This window comes from Corvus hawaiiensis, chromosome 7, assembly GCF_020740725.1.
Source record: "Corvus hawaiiensis isolate bCorHaw1 chromosome 7, bCorHaw1.pri.cur, whole genome shotgun sequence".
In the NCBI taxonomy this organism is placed as follows: Eukaryota; Metazoa; Chordata; class Aves; order Passeriformes; family Corvidae; genus Corvus; species Corvus hawaiiensis.
Window position 1 is genome coordinate 24,052,371 of NC_063219.1, and position 26,705 is coordinate 24,079,075.

The 26,705-nt window shown below is 39.1% G+C and overlaps 1 protein-coding gene across 4 annotated transcripts in view; it reads left to right on the forward strand.

Annotated features, from left to right (window-relative positions):
* The window catches only part of RBMS1 (RNA binding motif single stranded interacting protein 1), a 157,670-nt gene that overhangs the window by 71,028 nt on the left and 59,937 nt on the right, over nt 1-26,705 (forward strand). For all 4 annotated transcript variants that reach the window (XM_048310381.1, XM_048310380.1, XM_048310382.1 and 1 more), the window contains exon 2: nt 15,031-15,206. In XM_048310381.1, coding sequence (XP_048166338.1) covers nt 15,031-15,206 — 176 coding nt within the window. The remainder of the gene's footprint in view (nt 1-15,030; nt 15,207-26,705) is intronic.

Sequence of the window (26,705 nt, forward strand, 5' to 3'; positions counted from 1 at the left end):
GGCTTCCTAACACTTTGTGGCTGCTGTGAGCGCTCCTTGGATCATCTCTGATTGTAGCTGTAGCTGCTCACATGTCTGAGTCAGACTCTTACCTGCACTGCCATGACCAGTTCTGCTTGGCAGTTGAATTTCTCGTATATTATTAATGTTGTATTAGTACTACATCTGGAAGCTTTCCTAGGTGTTATCTAATTCTTGTGTTTTTTCATTTCAGAGTTGACAATGATTCATTGTGCAGTCAGACATTCACCCCAGAAGCTATTTGGATGCACCAAGGAATGGCATCCTGCATCTTCTTAGCATACAGCTGCTAAATCTTTGTAACTGAACTTCAGAACTAACTTTCTGGGTGTGAAAGGAATTGTTCATTTTAATACACTGTGAAGTTACGAACATTTTAAAATATGTCATATTGTGTGCTTGACGTTCAGACATCTGAATGATGTTCTTAACCACTTAAAATCACTTTTCTGTCAGAATTCAAAATTTGAGTTAAAAAGTAGCTGCATGAGTTAAAACAGTAGTTTACAAAAGAAAAATAAAAATTGTCTCTTGGTTCAAACCAAGAGTGAATTTTTAAATTAGAAGGCAATATGTGAGGAAAATTGATGAGGGCTCTGGAAGTGACTTAGAACAGCTCTTCTGTTTGTATGATTCAATTTAAATTACAGCTATCAAGAAGAACCGGAAATGATAAATAAAGTTGTAACATGGGGTTTTTTTTAATTGCATGCACAAGGATTTTGGACAAGATTGTCATTTGTAAAAAGTCAGCAGTCAGAAAGTATTGGATCTAATAGGTGATAAGCATCTACCAAAACATTATCCTTTAAAGAATGAGAAAAGACTGACTTGGGTTTGTTTCAGATAAGGCTGTAAGGAAAATCTGACCCTAAGGCCAGAGCAGCATTGCTGCACGTGTTACGTACACAGGATTTCACTTCCTTTTAGTGGGCAGGTTTGTGAATGCCGCTTGTTTTCTTACCTGTAAGACTCAGCCAGAGGTACCACGTGTTTTTGCTGCAGTTGTCTTGCTTTGTGTATGAAAAACCAGCATTGGTTTAGTTCCAGATTGTTTGACAGCCTAATGCTGTTTTGTTACCACTTTCATGAGTCTGCACCATTGGTAAATGAAGCAGTCTGAACTTCCTTTTTAAAATTTTTTTTGGTTTTTTATTCGCCTTGTTCTTTTGATGAGCAAGGGGGAGACACCAGGAGGGAAAGCGAGCAGCCATAGGGGCAAGGATGCTGCTTTTTGGAGTAATGCCAGCCTAAGCTATTTCTTGAACTGTTATCTTGATTTGTGGGTCCACAGTTGCCTCCGTTGCATTTGGATCTTTTCAGCCAAACTGAGAGAAAGGTTGGCTTGAAAGCTGAGCTGCCAGCAGGACCAGTAAAGCCATCTTTGTTCTTTATTTGGTACTGCACCAAAGCCATTTTATCAGACCAGCAGATCTTACCACCCGTCTTAAAGCTTTTTGACTTCCCGATACCGCCCTTTTCCTCTTCACTATCTGCACATCCTAGATATCTCAGAAAGTGCTGTTTCTACTTGACAACTTTATCAGGAGTTGAATTTCCATGTTAAAACATCTGATCAGTAATGTTTGAAAGATTTCAGCTTTCCACGCTGTTTTTGGTTGACTTGGTGCTATGTTCAGGCCATCAAAGGTCAGTGCAGACAAATCATTCCTAATGTGCAGCTAGACATCTACTGGAGAGCTCCACCAGAAGCTGCCCTGCCCTTGGAAACCTTGCTCTTGTTTTTGTGGATGAATCTTCAGTTTTGATTAAAGGCCTACCTTTACAACTTAGAGAATTTCATCCTACTGAAGGAATACTGGTTTCCTGATTTGTAAGGAGAAGCAGACTGCTATCTACAAAAGTAGGCTTATGTGCTGGATTTTGCTATGCTGATTTTAGCAAACTCCTTGCTATGTTTCATCAAGTCCCCAGATTTGTTGTGTTCACAGTATTGTAGTGAATTGCCTTAATGTATGAAAGAACTGCTTCTCATCTGTGTGCCCTTGATCACTTGCATTTAGGAAAATATTTACGTTTTTCATAAGTTTGCATAAAGAAGATTAGATTTACTAATTGGTCAGATTCTCTTACTACTGCTACTAGTTCTAATTTAAATGTGTCATGCTCCTATTTGCTAGGGCTTAAAATTCAAAAGAGTTCACTCACAGATTGTCTTAAATGAGTGTTCAGCAACTTTGTGCTTTAAAGAGACTTAAAATCAGCTTCTCTAGGCCACGGATGTAGACATGCTGCCCAAACTGGCTTTCATTAAACAACAGAATGGTTTTGCAAGAAATAGCCTGGATCTGTTGAGACTGATGCTGAACAAATGCTAACAAGCCCTGCTTGATCCAGGTTGAATAGCATTAAATAGTATTTTTACTCTACTAAGCATTGTGTTCTGGAGTATCCTAGTCCCAGTTCCCTGAAATTATGCTGAAAAAGTGATCGCTCCATTAAGCATTCTGGTAATGAAGCAAGTGATTTGTGTATTACTATAACATCTAAAATTCTCCTTAAAGAAATGAAGCAATTCTCCTTTTTTTACTCTTGTACATAAAAATTGTCTGTTGGGAGACAGAAAAATGTGTTGGAGGGCATAGCCACTGGGTACTGTGAGATGCAAAAGATGTACTGATGGGAAATGTGAGAAGAAAGTGCTTCCCTCTAACTTCTAGGCAGCTAAACCAAGCTACAACTGCAGGTTAGGATTTTGGAAATATCTAAACGCAAAAATTACTACTTTTTTGTCTTTTCCAGGATAAAATTGTCCAAATGTCAACATTTTCCTAGTATTCTTTCTAGCAGATTGTTTCAAGATAGCAGCTCATAAAGGCTCGCAGAAGAAAGAAAAATTAGGTGATAATGTTTTAATCCACAATGTTCAAACAGCCTGTGATTTAATTCAAGATTTGGATATATGGGGTATGCAGATCTAGGACAATGTACATAAAACTGCTTTATGTGTGTATACTTGAACACACACACACACACACACACATACTTTCAAGGGCAAAGGGGTAACAAATGAGAGAAACTATGTATATTTCGTGCTGTTGCTACACTTTTGGCTGCTAGTGTTACCTGATCGACTGTGGACATCTTGAGTTGTCTGTACCGTCTTACCAGCATTTTTTGTATTAATATCAGCTGCAGGAAAGGTGGTGTTAAGTATCTGTCTGAATCATTCACTGGCTGGATGAGCTGTTCTTGTTTCCGTCTTTCCCAAGAGCTAAACATAGCTGCTTTTGTCAGGCTAAACTGATTGTAATTTGTCCTGTGGTGCCTGTGCATGCGTGTAAATCTCTATGTGCTACATAGGAGAAAGTTGTACAAATTGTTCTGAGCATGACAGACCACTCCTTTTTTCCTGAAGAGCACAGGGTATCCTGTGTGTGACTGTGTATTACGTCATACATCTGGAGAAAATGGACTTCTAATGTCAGCTCTGCTGTAGTGAATATTTGTAGTGAACTGAAAAGGTTGCATGCAGTGAGCTTTAGTATGGCAGTCTCAAGGTTCAGGATCATCTCTGAGAAATGTCAAAAGTAGCATGGTGTCCACTGGCCCCAAAAATTTGGGAACAGTTATTCTCAGTACTGCTTGCACACAGCTTTTTCTCAGCTTTTACTTTAAGTCACTTTTGCTGGGTATAAGGCAAGCTTACAGCACTGCAGTGTTCATTGCCTTCCATGAGAGCACAATTAAGATCTTGTCTGTGCTGGAGGTGTCACTGTGTGTGTAACTGCACTGATACAGTTGAATTAATGAAAATTTGTGGTAAGTCTTGCTGCCGTGTCAGACCCTCGCTGCAGGCACTGCAGCCAGGTGCCTGTACTGATGCCACGCTCCCCTCCCAAATAGGAAATGATGCAGGAGGCAAATGTTTCAGAAGTAATGAAGTTAAACTCCAGTTCTGTTCTAATGAGATTTGAGCTTCTACGTTTTATTCTAGGAAACCACGTAGAGTGTTGGGAGTAATTTAGAGGACTTTGGGAATGTCATTTGCAGTCTCATACATGCTACATGCAGTCTCATTGCAATCCAAACAAAGTTGGTGTACGTGTTGCAGCATGCAGACCCAGCAGTTTGCTCCCTGGTGCTCTGTAGAAAAGCCCTGTGTTGAGAAGTTTTGCCAACGTTATACACTGCTGTCTTCTGGTCTGTCAGTTCTATACAATGTTGAAATTTATAAAACTTCTGGGTAGATTTTCAGCATGTGCAAATGAATGCTGAACCACTGGGTGAGGGTGGAACTAGGCTGATATGTGCAAGTGCAGAAAACTGACAACTCCTTACATAATGAGTCTGATGGTTTAAAAAGTTTCTACTGATCTTCCTCTTGTTTTAAAACTGTATTACTAATTTAATAACACTTGGCTGCTTCTGTTCATTTTGGTGGGTTTGCCATGGAGAAGAATCACAGTTATGGAGATGTGGTCACTCTCCCATAGCAAATTACAAGTTCAGTGTCAGACCATATCTATATAAAAATAAATATAAACATAATAATATTTAAATAACATATATATAATGTGTGTGTATACATGCACCACTTGCAGCAGCATAGTCTCAAACGTGGACTCCTTGAATGTCAAAATACCACGACAAATTAGCACAAACTCCTAGCTGAAATTTAGTTGATAGTCATTTCAATCTTTGCTGAAATAATTGTAGAAGTATCTTGTGCTTCCCTTCTTTTTGACTGCAGTATGTAAAGGCAGTGAGGTATGAAATCCTGATGAATTTAACAGTGTTAGTATTTCTTGAATTCGGGATGTGCTTTCCTGAGACTTGCTTTAATCCTTTACCAGCAATGCTGTGCATGACCTGTTTCAATGTATTGATTATAATGAGTTGTATCTGCTGCGTTTTATCATATTGCAGAATATTAAAAACCGTAAGGGCACTTCTTGAAATTTCTGAAGTGAGTAGCAAAAAGATGAATGGAACTTTCAGTCCAGCACAGGTCATGCTGACCTCACTTCTATGGCAAACACTGTGAAAGACTATGGAAACAATTGCAGTGGAGTAACTAGGAAGGACTGTGATGGTCCGAGTATGATTTCCTGTTCTTCAGCTCATGGAGGAATCGTTTATTCCCATGGAAAGTGATGCAAGATGCTGCTGTTCTCACTGAGGTTGGTTCAACTGTAACTTGACATAGGCATGTAACAAGCTGCTGAGCAGCAGAATTGGACCTTCTTGGTATCAGAATTACAGTAACCTTTGTGTTGCACTCAGGCAGTGTATCTACACTGGCTTGTTCTTTGCTGATTACATTAGTTAGGCCTGGTGACACTTAGAAAAGGAAAAACATTTGCAAAGTGAGTAGGAAGGATAAAATATCTAATGTGATCTGTACTTTGAAACATAAATTGTGCCACTTGAAGAGCCTTTTCATAGGGACATCCAGATTCAGTCTTGATGATGAAGTCTTACAGAACTGGCTTTTTCTACCCTTTTTTTGTCTGATGTGCCGTCTTTCTGACAACTGGCTGTGGTGTGGTCTCTCAGAGAAATTAGGATTTTGGAACACAGAAGAAAGGGCCAGAGCCAGCTGCCTCAACTGTTCCATTGATGTTGTCAAAAAGCAGCAGGAATAGACTGGGCTACCTATGAAATAGTTGTGTAATGGCATTAGGAGGAAGAACATCCATTATCTTCTTTAAAACAGAACAGAGGGATTCACAGTAACAATGCTGCTGCTATGCTGGGTGCAGTATGTTGCCCATAAGGAATCAGCAATTTTAGACAAAGGGATTTTGATAGGAATTGACTCCCTCATGCACGGTCGGGCTCAAGTTCTTCAATTTATTTAACTTGAATAAACAGAAAATGACATAGCAGATCCCATGTCAGCCAAAAGAGCCATCTGTGGTCTAACCCTGTGACAAACAGTATAGCAATACTTCCAATGCCACCAACAGTGTGGAGTTTGCCAGAAAAGCAGATGCTTCTTTTGACATGCATCTTCAATGTGGTGCCATTTCTATCCTATAATTGCTGTCTGTGGAGGGAGGGTGGATAGGATAGTGAGATGAGCAGAATGGGGACACTGTAGGTTTTGGTGGAAAAGCCAAGAGTTTGGAAAATAATAAAAAAAGAAATTAAAAAGAAGTGTAAAAATCATTTTTAAAAAGCTGAAATAAAAAGCTGCAAAATTCTCCTGTGTCCATCATGAAATCTGTGACACTTTTAAAGTAAGAGACAATACGTATCTAAAGTCTAATACAATATGGAAGATGAGTAAATAATACTTCAGAAACTTCCATGCAGAGTTTTAAACTTTACAAAAAAAAGGCATTCCTTCTCTATTATTTTAAAGAACTAAAGACTGGCCAAACATACTTAACATAATTTTTTTTGTTTGTTTTCTGTACTGTTAGTTTTTGTAATACAGATACTCAGGCAGTTCTTGAATAAGCCAAGGTGTCTGTATCTATACTCTGCTACTTTTTAATCAGCTTTATGAAATGTGCAGACTTAGCAGGATTAACCTCCAAAATACAGTGATGGATGGCATCCGTAATATTTAAGAGATGTCATATTTCCTGCTTTATGAAATTAACAATGTAACTACCTACACCCATAAAAATATACGCATTTTAAACATCACAAATAGGAGTTCTTGAAAGCAGTATGTTTTTGATCGCATTGAATATTGTCCCCATGGCCCTGTTTGTTGGCACTGGGGGTAAAAGTTCACAACAGATAATGACAGAAAAGTTGAACAAATAGCAGTAGAACGGGAGATTACCATTCTTCTAATGAGAGTCTGTCCTCTGAACAGAAGTAACTGTCTTATGTGGTGCAGGAGTCTCACTACCAGAGCTTAGTTTTGTGGGATTTACTTTGAGAAATGGTTACCTACTCTCTTGTATTTTCCTACAAGGGAGCCAAAAAATATCCAGGATAAAGCCATGTCTCTCATTTTCCATATATTTAAGTCCCACTTCTTCCCATTACAATGTAAGTGCAGTCAGAGGATAATACATGTTATTTATTTTCAGATCTTAGTACGCTGACATTTGAAGAGTTTTTAAATGGAGGTAGTGAGGTAGGAGTTTCCTGTGTAATTAATGCTAAAGCAGAGCCCTTTATACAATGAGAAAGGACCACTGTGAACCTCTTAATGCTTATGAAAAGCTTATTGAATAATTTTTTACTTAGATTTCATGAGTGCTGTCCTCTGAGCTGCCACTGAACTGCTTGTGAGCTGTATGTGATTTGCAAGCTCTTATGTGACCATCTATGGTCTAATCTGAACTACTGCATGACCCAGGAGTTTCTAAGTTAATTGCTGTTTCAGGTGAAGCATTTCTCCTACCAAGGATATCTTGAATGTTTCCTGTTGTGGAGAACATAGTAGGATTTTATACCCTGCTATTAACATGTACCAAGAGATGCGTAATGCAAGGGAGGAATTTTTTATTATTAGGATTCAGCATCACATGTTGGACTTGCTACCTTTTGGATGCTTGCATAAACTATTAGCATGCAAGTTACACCTCTCTGAAAATGAATGTGTTTTCTTTTAATTATAATTTGAATCCTCAGGCTAGAACAAAAACTTCAACATAGTCTAGATATTCAGTGCCCTGTGCTTTCTGGATCCTGGGCAAAAGCTTTGGCTGGTTTCAGTGAAGAACATAGGCCTATGTGTGTACGAGAATCACGAAGGAAGTTGGCAGTGAATTCTTTTGTGTCTATTGCTCAGTGAAGGGCTAACCACAAAAACACGTATATGTTTTTTGTCTGTCTGGTAGATCTTAGTACCACGCTCTCTTTCTTCAGGTACTTCAGCATCTTGACTTTCTCTTTAGATTCTTTTAATGTGGCCTAGCTGTTGGATTGCTGCAGCTTGTTCATTTTTCAGAAACTAAAACTCAAATATTTTGCTTTATATGCGTCAATAATTCTGTCATGGCTAGGGCAAGGTACCAAGGTATTGTTTCGGGGGATAGTCCAGGAAATCCAGGTATAAAACTGAGAGGGAAGACGGACGCTGTGATTCACGATGAGCAGGTGGAAGGGGAAAGGGAGGGTTCATTACATCTGGAAAGGAACAGGATGTAGCCTAGTTCATCACTCCCCTTGCTCTCCTTTGGGGTAGCTTTTGTGCTGTGGTGTGGCTAGGTTTGTGTATTCTGCACCTTTTATTTGTCTCTGAACTAGAGGAATCAGTCAGTGGAGCACCTAAAAATCCATGTCAGGGGATAAGGTCAGTGGAGTAGGTGAGTTCTTGGGAACTGAAGCATTTTCGTTTATCACTGAGACTCTAGAAGACCTACCTGAACCAGCTTCTTGCACTCATTTCTTGTTTTATTGTTACCATCTCACCTGCCAACTCCAAGTCAGAAAGCTTTTTTTTTTGAGTAAAAACAATGAAAAATTCTCCACACCCTATTCTTGGAGAAAAAAATCTGTTCAGAAGCATCAGTGTGGGTTTTGTCATATACTTCAACGTGGCTGGGATTATGCTCATGCTTTTTCAAGTGTCTTCATAGAAAGGATGTAGATAGATTTTGAGCTTTCTTTCATTAGGAACAGAAGATTGCTGTTGCATTAATAAGTGTAGTTTAAATAATATTGGTTCAATTTCCTGTAAAAATATGAAGACGTGACATTTTGTAAGAAGCTGGAATGGTTAACTTGGGTACTTTCTGGTTTTAGTAATTGTTGCTTTCTGGTGGGAACAAGTTCAGTCCTGCTATGTTACTGTAAGATCTGAGGAAAGGACGCAAAATAGCTCAGTGGGGAGAGAGCTTGAGTTATAATCAGAAGAGTCTAGAGGTGAAATTGTTAGGAGCATCTGAGCCATGACTAGGGGTTTATGCCAGACTATGTCTTGTTTCATTGCTGATAGAGCCACTCTTCATGAGCTTTTAAAAAGGAAGCTCTGAGAAGTACCTACTCATTCATGCATTTCTCTATTTCAAGGAAGGGCTTCTTTAAGTGGTTCAGAAAAAATGCATTAACTGTTTCCCTGGATTTTACCAGAAACATTTTTCTTACTGGCAAATTGGTTCAAATTAGTTAAAACACAATGAAGAAGAAAGAGAATATTAACTAAAAACAAATGAGAGTGAAAATAATTTTTTAAAAATTATTATAATCTTCATAGATGCACGATGATTATCCACCTATGGTTTTGTTTCCTTTTGTTTTCTTTTAGTATGGAAAAGACTGTTACCTGTATTTAGAAAAATAGTTTTCATAGGACTTGGCTGTAACATACAGCCAAGAAAAAAGATACAATCCTATATTTTTATCTTGCAAACCTCTTCTTAAAACTTATGTATTAAGGCAAGAGTTCAGTTCAGTGAATATGTCAGTGTGATATATTTTTTTCCTTGAGTACTTAATTTTTATCCTATTTATTGCAGTCCATCATTGCTGTAATCCCAACTGTAGTATTTTTGGCGCAGTTCTTTCATACCAAGATAGGGAACACTTAGAGAGTTTTTTGGGAGAAACACGGCTGGATCTCCAGGTGCTCCTGGGCTGCCTGTGATGTTTTGTAACAGGCAGAGTCTTTGCCTGATGCCAGCCTCCATCCTCAAGGTCCTGCATCTTCCCAGTAGTTGTTTCTGCTCCATGTGGTTGAAGCACTAACACCCGTCATCACCATCTAAAGGAAGATGCAATAGGCTTGGATCCTGGGTATGCAAATAGCTCTGTATGATCACAAAACACGGTATCCATAGTTTCTGCCTTGTGCAGGAAACCAACCCTTGCTGGAATAGTCCTGTTGACTCTTACAGTGTCACTATGAAATCATATTTTTTATCTTATCCATGCAAAGAAAAGTGAAGGTTGGCGGTTTAAAGGAGAAAAAGGAGGCAGGTATCAGGGTTTTTCCTACCTGAGGAGATTTGCAATAGGAGTCTGGAGCTTCTGAGATACTCTTTATACTGGTGGTATGCTGAAATTGCTTAGATTTGGTTGCTGAATCTTCCTGTGACAAGCGCTTACAGACTGAAGAACAACAGTTGGAGAACCTACCCTAAGGCAGGAGATGTGAGTAAAGCAGCAGCAGAGCTTTCAGTTTCTGCTAGTTGACTCATGTCCACTGAGAATTGAACTTGGAGAGGCCTCCAGAAATTCAGTTTTGCTTGCCATAATGTTTCAGACATGATGAGGAAAAACATGAAACAGAATAGTGCAGGACACTCAAAATGGCATCTCCGCTGCAGCCGTTACTTCGCTGGCTTAGAATAAGTGATCAAGGTTTAATGTTTCCTTATTTAAAGAAAGGCAATAAATTGACTGTTTTCATCCATGAACACTCATTTCTGTTAAACACTCGGAGTTGCTCTTTCTGCTAGGGACATAATTTAATTCCAAATGACTTCTGTTTCCTAAGCTGTGCACAAAGTGTTGCAGTGTCTTGCTTCACTAGGTATGGCATCTTCTGTTCTCCTGAGCCCTTGCTTTCATTGTACATGTAAAGCTCTCTCTAACCTAAAGTGTTAGGTGGATTAATAAATAAATTAAACAAGCCACCCCCACTTTAACAAAAAATAAATCCAGATTTAATACTTTTTCTCACTGTTGCACATATCCAAAAACGTATGGTAATTTTTATATCAATGCCAGTTATTGAAGGTGCTTCTTTCAAAATCAGTGAGGTTAGGCAAAGCCAGGCAGGGTAAGCAGGTGCTTGTAGCATAGTCACCTGAACAAAGCTAGGGAAACACTACTGATGAGATTTTGATACTATGAGATGATCCAAGTAGCAGTTCTGGCTAAATCTGATAGTTATTGTATGCTGCAATTTATGGTTTGAATTTACAGTTGATGTATGAGAACTAACTCTGTTGTTAAAAGTCGTGGTACTTCTCCCATTAGGAATTTTAGCTGAGTGATTAAACTCATAATTAAATGCTAGTATGTTGTATAACTTCATATGCATGCTTTTATTGCACAAAGAGACTTAAATGGATTGCTACTGTAGTGATCATACTCTGCTTTGGGACAGTCATTGTCCAAGTTGCCTTCTGCTCGTTGAAGTTCTGTTGGACTTCTGTAGTCTGAAGGCAGCAGTTATCAGTATCTCTCAGGTCGATGGAATTTCTTAGGGTTATTCCATTTTGGTTTGGTGTCTTTTTTTTCAGTTGACAGCAAAGAGATTCTCCTCTTCCTTGGTAGACAAAATCCTGCCCTGACTCATTTGCAGTCCTTAGGCATAGAATGGTATGTAAGAAAGACAGGAATGGCTCATACAAAATGAGTATATTCTCCAGCTGCTTTTCAGTACTTGCGATTATTCCCACTTGGGTTTATATTGAGAAGAAAACACAGGCAGACAACTCTCCTTGTTTTAAGGCACTTCATGGGGACTGTTCAGTCACTGAGCTTTTCATTTTCCGAATAAGTACCTGTGGTTTTCCCTTTTCTGTGGTGGGGCTGCGGAGGGCTGGAGGGAAGGTCCCTCAGAGATCAGGCAGGAGTGTTGGGAGCTCCTCACAGCTGGCTCCAGAATGGGATGGGGAGATCATAGAGCAGATGGGCTGATTATTCTGTCACTGGCCTTTTTTGCTTAGATGTTTGTTGAAGATGAGAGGAAGGAAACTGCTATGTAAAAAGAACGATTGCTAATTACCTTTTGGAGTGAAAACTAAAGAGGGAATGGCAAAACAGTGTGACAATGGTATCTCTTGTGAACAGGAATATTGTCGCAAGAAATAATGGTCTGTTGCTTACATTCATTCCTCCTATCCTTGAGTTCCATGTTTTAATTTAAGGTGCAATGATTAAAAAAAAAATTAATAAATGTATTTTTGTGTATGTTGCGATATTGCGAGTTGTTGTGAGATCCATGTAGTAAAAACTTAAGAACAGCTTTTGATATGGATTTGCAGCAGAAACTACAGTTTGTAAACCAAAACTTTTCAAATTTGATTTCAGGTTTTAGACAAAGCTCTCAGTTAAGATTTGTGAAAGCTGTTTCTAAACAAACAACCCCAGACTTTGGCCAGGTCTCCACTGCAGAATGTCTTGCCAGCAAAGCACAGTGTATCAGCCAGGGTGTGGAAAAAAGTCATACATTCTCGCTGACATCAATATGTTGGCCAAAGCCCAGGTGTGGATGCAGCTGTACAGGCAGAAGAGTGCTTTTATCGGCTTAGCTGATGTTGTCTTGGGAGGTGATGCAACTACGCCAGCAGACAAACTCTTCTGGCCTGCGCTGTCAGCGTAGGAGGCTCCGCCAGCGCGGTCACGGCGTCGAGGCTGCACTGCCAACCAGCCCTTTGCAGCAAGAGCAACTGGAAAAAAAGGCCCCTTTGAACAACAGAGGGACCTCTATAATTTAGTTTTTACAAGTAGTTGTCGATGAGGAACAGAGTGGAAAGAGTGATTCAGATTTTAAAATTAAAGTTTTAATGTAAAAAACATGTTTTAGTTGTATGGCTTTAAGATGTCACTGTCCCTTTAGTGGCTGGCTGGCTGTCATTGGGTTGCAGGCTTTGAGAGCTACAGGGCACCCAGCACATGTGTTTAGTAAAGCTTTTAAGGCTTGTAAAGGTATGAATAGTCTCTGTGGAAGCAGTGAAAAACCTTCTGTCTGTAAATTTAGGAAGACAACTGTAGTCCCATTTACATTCCCGTCATGTTTGAATGTGACCACTAGCACTAGAACATCTTCATGTTTAAATAGAAGTTTAATTTTCTCAGAATGGAGTGCTTATGTTTTACAGAGTTAGGATTCCTGCTCTCTCTACGCACAGACGCACATTTTCCTCTCCTGCCTTTGGCCAGCTGGTGACAAGATTTTACAAAACTCCGGGTCTTCATAACACAGAAAAACAAAGATTTTAAGGGAAAAACAATGTAAGAAATAAAAACAAAACCCAACCAAAGATCCTGAAAAACTTAATAGAGGCTCTTAGCCTTCAATTGTATTTACCAGTTTAGATGAAGACAGGTATGTTGAGTTTTCTGGCAACGATATGTGCGCATTTCAAAACCATGAACAGAGCAGTTGTGCATTTGATCATTGTTTGCATTTTGAGAGCTTCACTGAAGGCTTTCTGAAGAGAATATCACTGTGCCAGACTAAGTCTGTTCTGTTGTGAAAATGTTTTGAAGCTAGTTGCTCTGTCATTCTGCATTGCTTGTGACCCTAAAAATAATTGCCTGGCGTTACTGGAAGCAGAGTGGTCTGACAGACTGACTTGAGCTGCTATTGTTAAAATCCGTCAATGTTTCCATTGCAAACTTGGAAGGGAGCATTTAATCTTTTTCCCTGGAAGAAATTCTAGATCAGTGCTTCAATTCCAAATGTAAATATTTTGGAAGAGATTTGATGTTTCTAAAAATCTTTATTAAAAACAACCAAACCAAAACAAAAAAATCTCTAACCCTATGGCAATGAAATACTGATATTCAGTTTTGAAATGTTAAATGATCAGGAATGTATTTCATTCATGTAATTTTCAATTCAATTAAATTAGGCAGCAACAATGTACTACTTATCAATGTTGATTTTATAGCAAGTCTTGCAGTTGGCTGTTCCAGGCCATTATAGCTGCATAATAAACTTTGCAACATGCCAAATTGGAAGATTTCAGAACCTTCCTAGAGAAACACAAAAAAGAAACGCATAATTACCATAAAGTATCTGATACAAGGCATGCCTTTGTACTTTTCTCCCACTCACACTTTCATTCCAATTTCCTGAGGTTATCTCCACAATAGTTTTGCTTTTCGTGTTTATTTTCTTGTGTGTAGTTTTATGGGTGCTTTAAACAGAGGTAAACTCTAATCCTTTCCTCTCTGCCTTCACATTCCTGTTTCCTGTCTTGTGACAGCCAAAGCTTTTGCATAGTGCAAAGCCACATGTGGTGTACCAGATCAGGGAAGATAATTTTTTGGTTCGGTTTGTGGCTATACAACTGTTTGTACTAATGCAAAGAAGAGAGTGGCACTAGGGTGGGAACAAGTGAGTCTGCATTGACATCTCACTTTATTCCACTTTATTTTTTTCCCCCTACTGTGCCTTTCTTCTGCATTTACAGGCCAATTCTTTGCTATGAGCTTCTGGTGGAAGCTCAGGCTTTTGCAGGAAAGGGGGCACATGCAGCCAGTTCGTCAGTGAAAACCGTGTAGTCACAAGAGGTTTACAGGCAACTTCAGTTCTCTAGTATATTTTTTGAAGTATTCCTCTCTTACAATACCACAGACATGTTCATAGTACTTTTTGTACAGTACCCTGCTATACTTTTGTTAATGCAAATGATTTCTCTACTGCAGATTTCCTCTAGGATATTTTTAAGAGCGATAGCATTACATACCTTGAGGAGTAGGTAGAAGTACTTATGTGCTTTTCTCCTTTTGAAACTTGAATATCTTACCATTATATAGGGGCCTTTTTTCTTGACAATTGTGAAGTAATCCACAAGTATGGAGATAGTCGGTAGGATCAAAGTTCTGCCGCGGCACACCGTTCATTTAAAGTCTGGTCCTTAAGCTATCAGTGCTCCTTCTCTATCTTTAAAAAATCAGTAGCAGTATAGTGTGAAGTACTAAAATCCAGAAGAGAGAGAAAAGAGGCTTCTAATTATTTTTGCATTTTTGGATAGATTAAGGAAAGAGCATGGTCTTTGTGTCTGCCACAATTTGACATGTGAAACAGTCATGGAGCTATAAACTTTGTACCTGCTGGCACCTAGAGGAACAACGTCTCCTATTTCATTTTCACACCAGATGACACAATGAGGAGTGATAAAATCCTATGAGTGATACTCAGTGGAGGTTATATATAATTTGAGCCTTTGTCATGCACTGAGCATGCATCAAATGGTGGTTGGGTGTATTAGAATGTGCCTGTGAATCCTGTCCCAAATGTGGCGTGAATGCAGTTGTATTTAAAATCCATGGGTAATTACGCACAGATTGAACACAGTGCTCCAAATGGTAACCAGGCTGCTGTAGACTGAGCTGTTGTGCATGCTGTGATTGCTACCTGTACGTTACTCTAACGTGCTTTTTCCTTTGCAGCAGTCCATTGTACCAGCCCACCCAATGGCTCCTCCTAGTCCCAGCACCACCAGCAGTAATAACAACAGTAGTAGCAGCAGCAACTCAGGATGGGATCAATTAAGTAAAACTAACCTTTACATCAGAGCACTGCCTCCAAACACCACTGATCAGGACCTGGTAAAATTATGCCAACCGTAAGTACTACGTTTAAATGTTAATTATAATGTCGTACCTTAAAAGCTTATAGTGGGTATACAGCATGTTTGGATTATGAGGGAAGAAAACCAGACCCATAAACAAACACCTCCATGCTGTGCTATGGTGGCAGGTTTCAACTTCGTTGGCAATCAGAAGGAAAATATTGTTTGACACTTCGGAGAAGCAAAGTAAGTGGGAATACAATGGTGAACTGAAGCAACCCACTGCTTTCATAAAAACTGTGATTACCCATAGTGCTGTTGAAATCTCAGAAAAAATTAATACCTAAACGTGAAACTTGCTATTGAGAGCCTGCATAGAGGATCTCCTCTGTTCAGTACCAAGATAATCTGTTGATACAAACGCGAGTAATTGTTCTGAATCACTGTAAACTACAATGTGCATTTGAAGGTTTAGCCTAGTTTCAGACTAATTTATGGCTGTACTTTACTGCACAGTTATTTTTATGATTAGAAATAGTTGATCCACGTAAGAACCCTCTCTAGTGGCTGAAGTTCTGGCTTAGCAGAAGGTTTTCAGGCAGTGTTGTTAACATAAGATTTTTTTGCTTATGAGAGTTATTTGTTTTGTTTTTTAATTTCTACAGCAGCATATGCCTCTTACTTTCGAATATGGATTATATGTCAAAAGACTGTGCAGTTGGGTTGTTTATACACTGCTTAAAATCACCTGCCTTAAATGTTTTACTGAATTTTTAAAATGTCTTAATACTTCTGAAATTCTTAGTGCCCTGTCTGGATTATTTTGAAATCAAAAGTACTCGGCTAAATTTTCAATACTACATGTAAGAAAACTCCAAATATAAGTATCTTGGATGAAGAATTATTAAGATTTGTATATAATGCTACTGTCTGAAATTCTAAAAAAAATTCTATGTTCCATTTAGCAGATAAGTGACTAGGAGTATACAAAAACAGAGCACAACACAATTAAGAAAAATAGCTAGGAGAAGCTGTAAATTTAAGCTTGTAAATCCAAGCTTATATGAAGTACATTTGGTTTTGAATATTGCAAAAAATCTGATACCTAATTTATAGAGGAGATTTTCTATTTTTATTAAAAAAACCCCCATGGACTTTCAGGGTAGTAGTCACATATAAGTCATCTTAGTATTATAATAAAAACAGCTTGCTCTCAGGTCTTTAAAGAAAAAAAATTATATTTGCTCATTTTTCCAACAGCAAATGAAATCCTTGTGTTTTGCAGAGAAGAGAAAAGATAATCAACCTGTGAAAAGACTTGTTGATAAATTAAACATTTGTGACATTGACCTCTTGTAACTTGCATTTTAGTTGCAAATGTGTGTTTTACAGAAGTGGATTTTTCCTTCCCGTTTTTGTCTTTTGAACTAATGAAGAAACCTTGGCCTGTGCACTCATGTTATGTTAGGACAGAGCTGTGAGGTTATTTTGCACTGGAGCCGCCCCAGTAACTATTATTTGTGCAGTGGTTACTATAGCTCCTTAATCTCTTTCTGAAGACATTTTGGTTTGCACAGTCTCAGATGTCATTGGTGCATGAACAGCCTAGAAAAAAATACATTTAATACTTCACTGTAACTGGTCCCCTTCCTCTTGGATAGCCAAAGGTTCCGATTTTGTTGTTGCTTTCAATATATAATTGTAGTTGGAATAGCATGAATCGTATAAATAAAGAACAGACAAGAACTTAAGCCATGAAGTTGTTAAATCAATTCTGATGTGAATTTACAGACTTGGAAGGTCATGGCAATTATTCCTGTGAGATATTTCCCTCCTAAGCATTTTACTTAAGAGGAAAGGAGACTGTCTCAAAATTCTCCATTTCTGCTGAGGAAGCAAGTGAGATGTCCAGAAACTTTAGACATGGACAACATAGTCCCTTAAGAACTAACTTGATGTGGCAGTAAGATAGGAATGGCAGCCCTCTCCATGCTCATCGAAGCTCAGTAAGCCACTTTTGTAGACCATGGAAAGTTTCAGATGCAAACCGTGTCCTTCTTGTAAATCTGCCTAACCTTGTAGGATGTAACAAGATAATCTTGAAAGTGAACCTACCATGTTCGTTGTTTAAGCTGAGATAATACAAAATAAATGGAGAATAAAATCTTGGACACACATAAGTCAATGAATAGACTGTTGTTTACTCCAGGTCTCTGAAATATTTTTTTCAGCTCTTTCCAAATGCCTGAGATTTTACTGAGAGGCTTTCAGAGTAACATCACTTCTGGGACTACGCTTGCTAAACCATGACACCTCCTTTTCTCCATATAGAGTGGGTCTTGCTGTTCTAAGAGGGTGTTCACTGCAGTGCTTGATGCTAAGAATGGATTGAAAGGCTGCTCTGCATATTGTAGAAATGATCTTGCTAGCTGGCAATAAGCAGCTTTCAGTGGATGTACATAAAAAGGTCACTGGCTTGTTTTGTATCTTTTGGCTGATGTCAGATCAGGAAGAGAAACACCTGTGGGTTGAGGAAATAATGGTTGAAAAACATTATTATCATTGCAAGTACCAGAAACATCCCATCTACAGAGATTTTTCCCTCTGATCATCATGGACTTGTATCATACACACTCTACTGAAAAGTTATTTTCAATGATGATTATGGTAGAGAAGGATTGCTTCTGACAGGATCCCTCAGAAGACAAGCTTGAATAATCTACAGAATTGTTGTGTGGGGGATTGTTATACAGTGACTTTTATTTGCTTTAGTCAGGATTTGCATTCGTTCTTGTCATGACAGCAGTGCTAATATTGGCCATGTTTTTATTTTGTTTAATTATTTTTGGTGAATCACTAGAGAAACCTCTTATCAGTTATGGAGGTGTTGGGCTTGCTCTCCTGTTTTAGCACAGCTGTGCAGTATTTACGAACACAGTGAACAAACGTTCACCAGCTTTGTGGAAAAGTATTTTCCTGGCAAGAGTACAACTTGCCAGTATACATGTCTACAAATCTGTCTCCACCTTCATCTGATTGGTCTGATTCTGTTTTTCTATTAGGTGAAGCTTTTTTCCTCTTTTCCAAGTGGAAAAGAGCACATTGTGTTTTTGTTGTGAGGGCTTGGGAGCATGGCTGTTTTTCAGAGAGTATTACTGGCTTTTGTGTGGGAAATGAAGCTGCCGTGTTTCTGAATAGTTCATTCAAACTTGAGCCTGCTACTCCAGTTCTGCATTGAGTAGAAAACAAATTTCTTCATGTCAGTTGTGCCAGAGGCAGAAGTGTGGGGAGGACTAAAGTAGGTATTGTTTGTCACAAGGATGTCATAACAGTCAGTCCAGAGCCAGAGGAGTGTCAGGGGGACACAGTGTGAGTCAGTCGTGGCCGTAAGAGCTTCCCATCAGGTATGTGGGAGCAGGCAAAGCAATCAATGCAGTGGCCCACAGATCCTGTCTTTTCTGTGGGAGGCTGGACAGGAGCAATCAGCTAAATAGGACAGGAGTGGAGGACAGGAGCCAGTGAGGTTTGGGAAAGCCTGCAGGAAGCTGCCTGACCCTGCTGTGTGGTTTCTTTTCACAACCATAGAGTGCCATTGCATGAGATCTGCGCTGAGCAAGCCTCTGCCATGAAGAGCTGGTTTTACAGGGTTGCAGAAGCAGTGGTAACTTCAGCCATGCCTAATTGCACTCCCTTCTCCTTGTGTGGGTATCAATACTTGATATGCTTTCTTCAGCTGTTCTGTGGGGTTTTGAACATATTATTTAGGCTTTAACTGTACTTTCTTATTTGGTGACTCTTAGTAATTTTTTTAAACTTATTGAATATCTGGATCTGAAGATACAAGATTAAATCCTTTCCAGTTATTCACTGAAATTGTTGAGCCTGCTTATCTGATTAGGGACTTACGTGATTGGGTCTTAGCAGATTCAGTCAGGAGTTTGTAACTTGCTTTGACATGTTTTCTAGGTACTTTCCAGACTCTCACTAAGCACTGTGCTTTGCTGAGGATGACCTTTGTGCTGAAGCCACATGGTTCCAAAGCCCTGTACTTTCCACTGTCTTGCTTATGATTTACTTGCTGGCCTGCAGCAGCATTGTGTCTCTGTAATGCTGAGTTTCTTCAGAGACCTCCTTTTGTGGCATTTACATCATTAAATGAGGATGATGCAGCAGATCCTGCATCCTCCTGACAATCCCCAGTCCCTGGGTGAGATTTCAAGCTTTGAGGCTTAACCCAAGTCTCCTCTATTCAGTTCAGCATAAATCATCTGGGCAGCCCACCCTTTGGTATTTTCCTTTCCAGGCTGTTTTCTCACACTGTGCTGCTTGTATCAAGCTGTTTGTAGTCTATAGGATATTTTTGAAATTGCTTTTTTGTCTGGACAGTTTCACTTAGTTGGCCTTCCCCCTTAAGTTATCACTGTAGGGTCATATTGTGGATTTTTAATGGGATTACAATCAGGAAAGCAGCTGCTTTAATGTAACAAAATATAGAATTATCACAACAGGCCATTGCTCTGTGCCAGGATGGTCTGAACACAGAAACAGAACCTTGCTGTGGCTGCCTTTGCATATGTGCATTCTGAAATCACCTGTCTTGTTAAGAGAGTAATTTAAGGGTTCCTTGCTAAATGTTCAGCATCATGAACACAGGGATAGCTAAAACAACTGGCAAGCTAATGGTTTTCTTAAAACATGTGAGCCAGATGTGATATACAGCTTTGTTTTCAAAACCTACTTAGTTATATACTCCAATGTTTCCCTGTTTTGGGGCAAGATCACTTAAAAGTTGTTTCAATTCCCTCTCTTAATAAAAGACATATTTTCATTGCTACGTGACATCCATTAACATATTAATGTTTCCATGTTCTTTGTTTGCTGTGTAATTGTGACCTCTCCCATGTTGCCATTTCTCATCTCCTTTAAACACACTTAGGACCGAAGAGAGGTGAACTGGAGCTCAAACGTTTGCTGTAGCAAGGAGCTGGCACTGCTGTGGTCGCTTAAGATCAAGAAATTTGCTAGTTTTAATCAGCATATCTCATTAGAAAAAAAAGGGCTGGACTTTAGAAAATAGTCTGAATATTTCTTGCATTTAACTCATTGGGAGAGTGGTGTGGGCTGGTCACTGCTGCTTAGAAATACTTACAGCACGTGAACACAACCCCTTTAGATAGATGGTATGGCTAAGTGAAAGTGGGATAGAAGTTTTGAAAGCTAACTTCTCCCATTCTTTTTAAAGTATTTCCATTTCTTTTCCTTTAGTCTCTGTTTTTCTTGCATTTTTCTTTCATGGTTTGCTGGCTGCAGTGAAGTATTGCCTTCATAATTATGTGGAATATGATTTCATGTCATATAATTAAATGTGATGCATCAGTGTCTCTGAAACTGTTCCCTTTGAGAAGAGTATTAATACTGATTATATTGGAGTAGGAGCCTATCTATTGTTCTTACCTTTTTAGGGTAGAAAGAAGCCCTCTGCAAATTTCTTTTTTTTAGAGTTATGTGTGCATTTTTAAAATAGTGTTATTGCATACATGTCTGAATAAATAACACCAGGTTTACAGTACATCATTTGGTTCTAGGAGGAGATAGATTCTTTAGTAATTGAGCAGTATATGATTTGTGTTGTTCAGCTCTGTTGTATAATACCAGCATGCTATTTTTCTTTATTCTCTGTTCAAGGACTGTGCCATGGTTTGGAGTTTGTATTATCTGCAGTAGATTTTCCTTAGTTGCACTTTTCACTCAATTTTGCTCTTCAGAGCAAACATACCGCCAAGGATGGTGAAGGTGTGCTCCCTGGATGTATTCACTTGACTGTGCCAGTGCTGTTGCCTGTGCAGGGGTGTGGAACACAGTAGAGAAACACCCACAGGAGCCCTGGGACCAGATTTAGCTAATCTCAGTTGTGTCCTGCCCAGCCGATGCACCCGGCTTCTCAACCAGACAAACTGTCAGAAGAAGAGTGGCCTGCCACTGTGGTGTGCAAACCAGCTCTGCTGGCTTCTGTCTTAGCAGGTGATCTTCTGAGAGGTTGCTGTCAAAAATATGCATCCCATTTCTACAGCTGAAAAGTAATAGAATTCGTTATTGTATGTTCCTTTTGCCAGATGCACCAGAGAGATGTAGGCCTGATATGGAGGCCGAAATGCTCCTTTTTGTCAGGGCTTGACTTCCACAACAAGTAGCGAGGCATTTGCGTGGTATGCCATGGGAATTGTGATTGGCCTGGAGATGTGAAGTTTGGTTTAAACAGTCATTTCCTTTATTGTTTAGCAACTGCTTTCAGCAGTCATGTTATGAAGTGTCTAGTCTGGCATAACATGAAGGAAGACTCTCTATCTTCCCCTCAATATTTGGACTTTAATTAGCTAGCAATAAAATTCAGACAGCTTTACATTCATGATCAAATGAAATCTACACTGAAATCCTCTCTGAGAAGTTCCAGGGTGTCTTTTTTACAATAATGCTTTCTTGTAGAATGTTATTAGGAACCCATAGGTATTTTCGGGGAAATTGTAATTGAGAGAAAAGTAAAAAAGTTGTCCTATCCTCCAGATGCAAATAATCTCTTGACATGCCTCTAATTTAAAACAAATACGGTTTTAATTTTCTCTTACCATTTTGTTACTAGGCAAAGATTGCAGTTTCTCAAACTCAGTATTTCGTTTAGCCTAACTTAAAAGCAGTTCCCCTCAGCACATTGTTTAAAAAACAAGCAGTCCAAATACAGATGCACGAAGGAACTCGGTTTGCCCTGTTCTCACAGATGTGGGGATCCAGTGATTGCACAAGCTCCCTCTCCCCTGGGAGATGAGTGTTTTGTTGCAGTGTGGGGCCAGAGGAATGGTGATCCCATGGAATTTCCTTGAGGAAGTGGGGGCGAGGGAGGAGAAGAGAGTGGAAGGAATGTTTCAGCTGCAGCTGCTTGTAAAAGAAGCACTAGGAAAACAGATTTGGTAGCATTACCACCATTGAAGATTTCTCCTTGGAAAACAAAAAGCTGATTTGGTAGTGCAGGGCTGTAAAATCTGTGAGTATTTGCAAGTCTGCAGGTATTTGTTGTACAGAGATGCAACCGCAGAGCTTCAGGAAAGAAATGTCCGGTGGCAGCTGTTGGAATGCCTTTGATCAGGGTCCCAGTCCCCAGCTTCCCCAATGGCAGGGACCTGATGCAGATGGGAAGTGATAACAGCAGTTAGTCATTGGAATAACCAGTAATTCTAGAACATTTTGACAGGGATTTTTTAATTCCAGTGGACTACTAAAAATGCTAATGAGTACTAATCAGGCTTTTTAATTTGACATTCTGTGATGCCAAAAATTGTCCCTTCTGTCCGAGACCACTCAGGCAGGTGTCTCAGTCAGAAACCAGTCCAGAATTGATTCAGCTTAGAGCCCAAGTTGGATTTGGCCTCAGTGTGCTTACATCAAGCTTATCCTTTTCTTCAGGAAGCCATTCAGCATAGAAATCAGGATCAGTATTTTCAAGCAGATTCTTATATCCAATGTCCAATATCTCACGTGGTTTCACATAACTTGTAGAAATCTTGTGAAGTCTTGACTTTGTTTGCTAAAGGTTCATTCTGCTTAGCTCTGATTTCTGTAATGTTAACTCCTTGAAATTAAAAAATGAGCCATCTGATGTTGACACTGTATAAGGCCAGTCATTTTTCTGATAGCCTTTTAACCTTTTTTTACCTACATTATTGCCAAGCTACATTTACAGTTGACAAAAAACTGCCCCAAACACTTTGCAACCCACACAATAAATATTCATATTTAACCTGCAGAATGAAAGCAGTAGCAAATATAGGTAGACTATTTAATTCAGATCCTGCTACCTCCAATGAAATGTCTAACTGAGGAAATAGAAAAAACAGTGTTTATCTTTAAAAAAACTCCACAGAATTTTAAGCCTTGATCCTCAATTGTTTTCTCACAAGTCCTAAAATTTTGTTTTGACATTCAAAAAATGTAGAAAATTAAATAATTAAAGGGTTACCAAGAGAAGAATTAACATTTCACTGTTTAAATATCTGATCTTTGTAGATAGATGTGCTGTACCTGGGAAAAAAAGTCAAATTTTTAATTTGAATGTTGATAATGTCATGATACATGGACATAGAGCAAAAAAAAAAGCAATGAAAACTCAAAAAAAGAAGACTTTGATTTGGGGTCTGTTTTGACACTGTTACTAGTACAAACATTCTACTTGAAATAACCTGTGTGAGTTGAGTTAATCATTAACAGAATCAATTTCAGTGGAAGAAATATGTTCTGATTTGTACTCCTGTCCTGCCCCTTACATTTCCATTTCTTTTCTTTAATCTCTTTATTTTACCAAAGAGGAAAATTGTCCACCAAATGTGTGTAACTTCACTTTTGGTTATAAATAATTACATTTAGTTAACTGATAATTTTGGCCATCTTAACTGAAATATATTAGCCTAAAATGTGTGTTCTTCTTAAACACTTGTTTTCTGTATTCTGTGCAGTTTTGTAATTTTACATGTTATCTTTAGAAGACAGAGTCTGGATCAGTATTTTTTCCTAGGAGAACGTTGTGGACTTACGTCTTACACATTATTAATATTTCTAATCCTAGTTCTGCTTTCTGGCTTACATGTAGTCACTAATAAGCTTTCATAAGTCTTCTCAAAGTATCAACAATTATTCTGTTGCATTAGTAAGGACTTTATCATCTGAGTGAATGCAATAGTGAAATAAGTTATGTTAATAAAAGATCTAAAGTTGTGAGAAAAGAGCTTCATACAGGGTAGTACAAATACATGAGAAACCTCAAATCTTTTATTTGCAAACCCTTAATGTCAGAAATAAATCTAAAGACCTGAAAAAGAGCCAAACTACTTATTTCTGGTTTCAAGGACTTTGCTGAAAGGGTAACTGAAGAGCTTTTGGAGCCCAGAGACAGGCACAGTTTTATAGTTCAGTATATAATTTCATTTAGTGTATATATCAAAGCCCAAAGGAACTGCTGTGCTCACAAACAGAAATGCTTCCCCATGCCCCAGAGACGATGCAAGCTTGACTGAAGCTGTGTGTGTGCAGTGTGCTCACAGAGGCCTGCTCCTGGAAAGCCCAGAGCATCTGGCACCCACTGCTCCTGTTGCCAGCACTGGGGTTTGAAACCACTCCCTGCTCCATAACGTGGACTGAGGATTTATTTGAGAGTGAGGCCTGAGCTTTTCAGCTACATGAGTGCAGAGTGCCAGATGAACTCCGCAATGTCTGGTTCTTTTGGCATTGCGTTTTCTCCTTCTTTTCGACCTGTAGCTGTGCAGTACCCCAGGCAGAAATCTCCTCTGTGTTAAGCCTGAATGCCTTGGCTGAGTTCTGGAGAAGACATTTGGCAGAGAGAAGAGAAACTTTTTCCCTTCAAAGCCTGAGGGTATCAGCATGGTGGGGTATCCAGCAGAGCTGATGTAGCAGTGTGCATTTCCTTTCCCTCATCACTGTTTGTGGTACTGTTGATCTGGAAAGGACTCTTTGTAAATCATTTGCCTTTCTTCCCCCTCCTCCCCAGAGATCCTGTATTCAAACTCGTACATTTCCCATACTTGAAGCTACATGTTTTTTATAGTATGGAAGGCTTTGTCTTATTTTTATTGCTAAGGCTTTTTTATTTGTTGCCAAAAGTCTGTGTGCTACATTTTGAAGATCTCAAATAATGAGAGGGAAAGTCTTGCTCTCTGTCCCTTTTTCTCTGTGACAGCTTACAGGGCTTCCATGTTTCAGAACAGAGGTATAGTACTAGCAGTGAAAGACTATTAAGCCAGGACTGCTGCTGAAAAGTCCATCATCATACAAAGGCCTCAGCATGAATGTACTTTTTAAATGTAAATTAGGATCAATTCTTTTTGAACATCTTCCAAGTATTCAGAGTTATGACACTTTAAAAATACACAAGAATCTCTCCCAGTCCTCTTTTCTTCCCAAGTGAATTGCATATGACTTTGTTCCATGGGAAATTCTGAAGGTTTTTTCCACCCATTTTATTTATTTTTTAATCAGTTATATATTTGTTAATTCTCTTTGAAGTCTAAGACACTCACTCTGGATTATGCAGTTTCACAAATGTCATTAAATATTTTGAAAAGAGTGGCCCTCCCAGGAAGAGGGGACAGCTCTGACTGCCACTGATCAACTGTTTCCCATCTGAGATGGAGGTGGTAATCTGAGAAGCACAGGCTCACTGTTCTGGATGTAGCTGAAAGGTGAGCAGTAGCAAAACTTGACTATTCAGGTAACTGGTTGCTGAACAAGTATCCTAGTGGTGGATATAGGTTTTGGGAACATTGTTTGTTTCTTTATCTCATTTGATATAAAACGATACAGTTTAATTAGAAACAGAGCAAAATGCATCTAAATATATAGCTGTAAAGCCAGATGCTCAATTCTTTATAATGGTATTATAATATACTAATAAAAACCTCTTCTGAAAAGGGCACCTACTGCTGTTTATATCGCTGCAGCAAAACTAGTCAATTTTTTTGCCATGAAAAAGGGGAAATTAATTTGTGTTTCTCTCTATGAAAATTTTCAGGTTCTTGTGTGTTGCAGTGCTGGGTTTGGTTTAGCAAGCTGCAGCTTTCCCAGAGAGCACAGCTGGGCTGCTTAGGGCAGGGCAGCCATTCTGCCATCCTGTAGTCCTTTCTGGACTTCCCTGAGCTCCTGCTCCGGCCAGCTGGGCTCTGCAACACGGTGAAAGCAAAGGAGGCAGAGAAGGGACCCTCATGGAAGCCTCAGAGGACTTTTATCGTTGCATCTTGTCCAGGTGGTTTCCTGAGGCAGAGAGACCCCGTGGTCAGGGAGCAGGCGGTTTTGTCAGGGGCCCAGGGGCAGTCCATGGGCAGAGCTGGGGTACAGGAGCCAATAGGGAGAACCCGAGGCAGTGGCCAGGGCTAGGGGCAGGGGAAAAAGGGGGGATACAGCACTGCACTTGTGATAGAAGGCATCTGAGTGCCTTTAGGGCAGCAATTTTCATGTGCAACTACTGACAAGGCTATTCAAGTACATGGGAAGAGGTTACAGTTTCCTACTGTTACAAGATTGAAGAATAAAACCGTGTTAAGAAAGCAAATGGTCTCATCCTGTTGTTTTCTTACCCTAATACTACAGAATGGACACAAATTATGCACTGAAAAAAAAAAATCTGCATTTTACACACAACTGAAAGCCTGAAACAGTATTATTTGCAAATAAATTATCCATTTCCGTGGCTCCCTGGAAGAATATAAAAGATATGAGCACACAGGGTTTCACATAGCCACAAAAGATACAGCTTTTTTTTTTTTTAAATAATAATTCATTTGCAAGCATAACCAAAAAGTACCAAAAAGGTTCAAATTACAAGCCTGAAATGTTGTTTCTACAGTCTAGTGATTTCTTTTATCCTTTTCTTCATACTGAGAAATGGTCACTACTCAAGACAATGACTTGGGAAGATGAGAAATTAACCCAGATGAATGCCAATATGTATTTATAAGCCAAGCTCATGGCAGGGCTGCAGACGTGCATGTATTGATC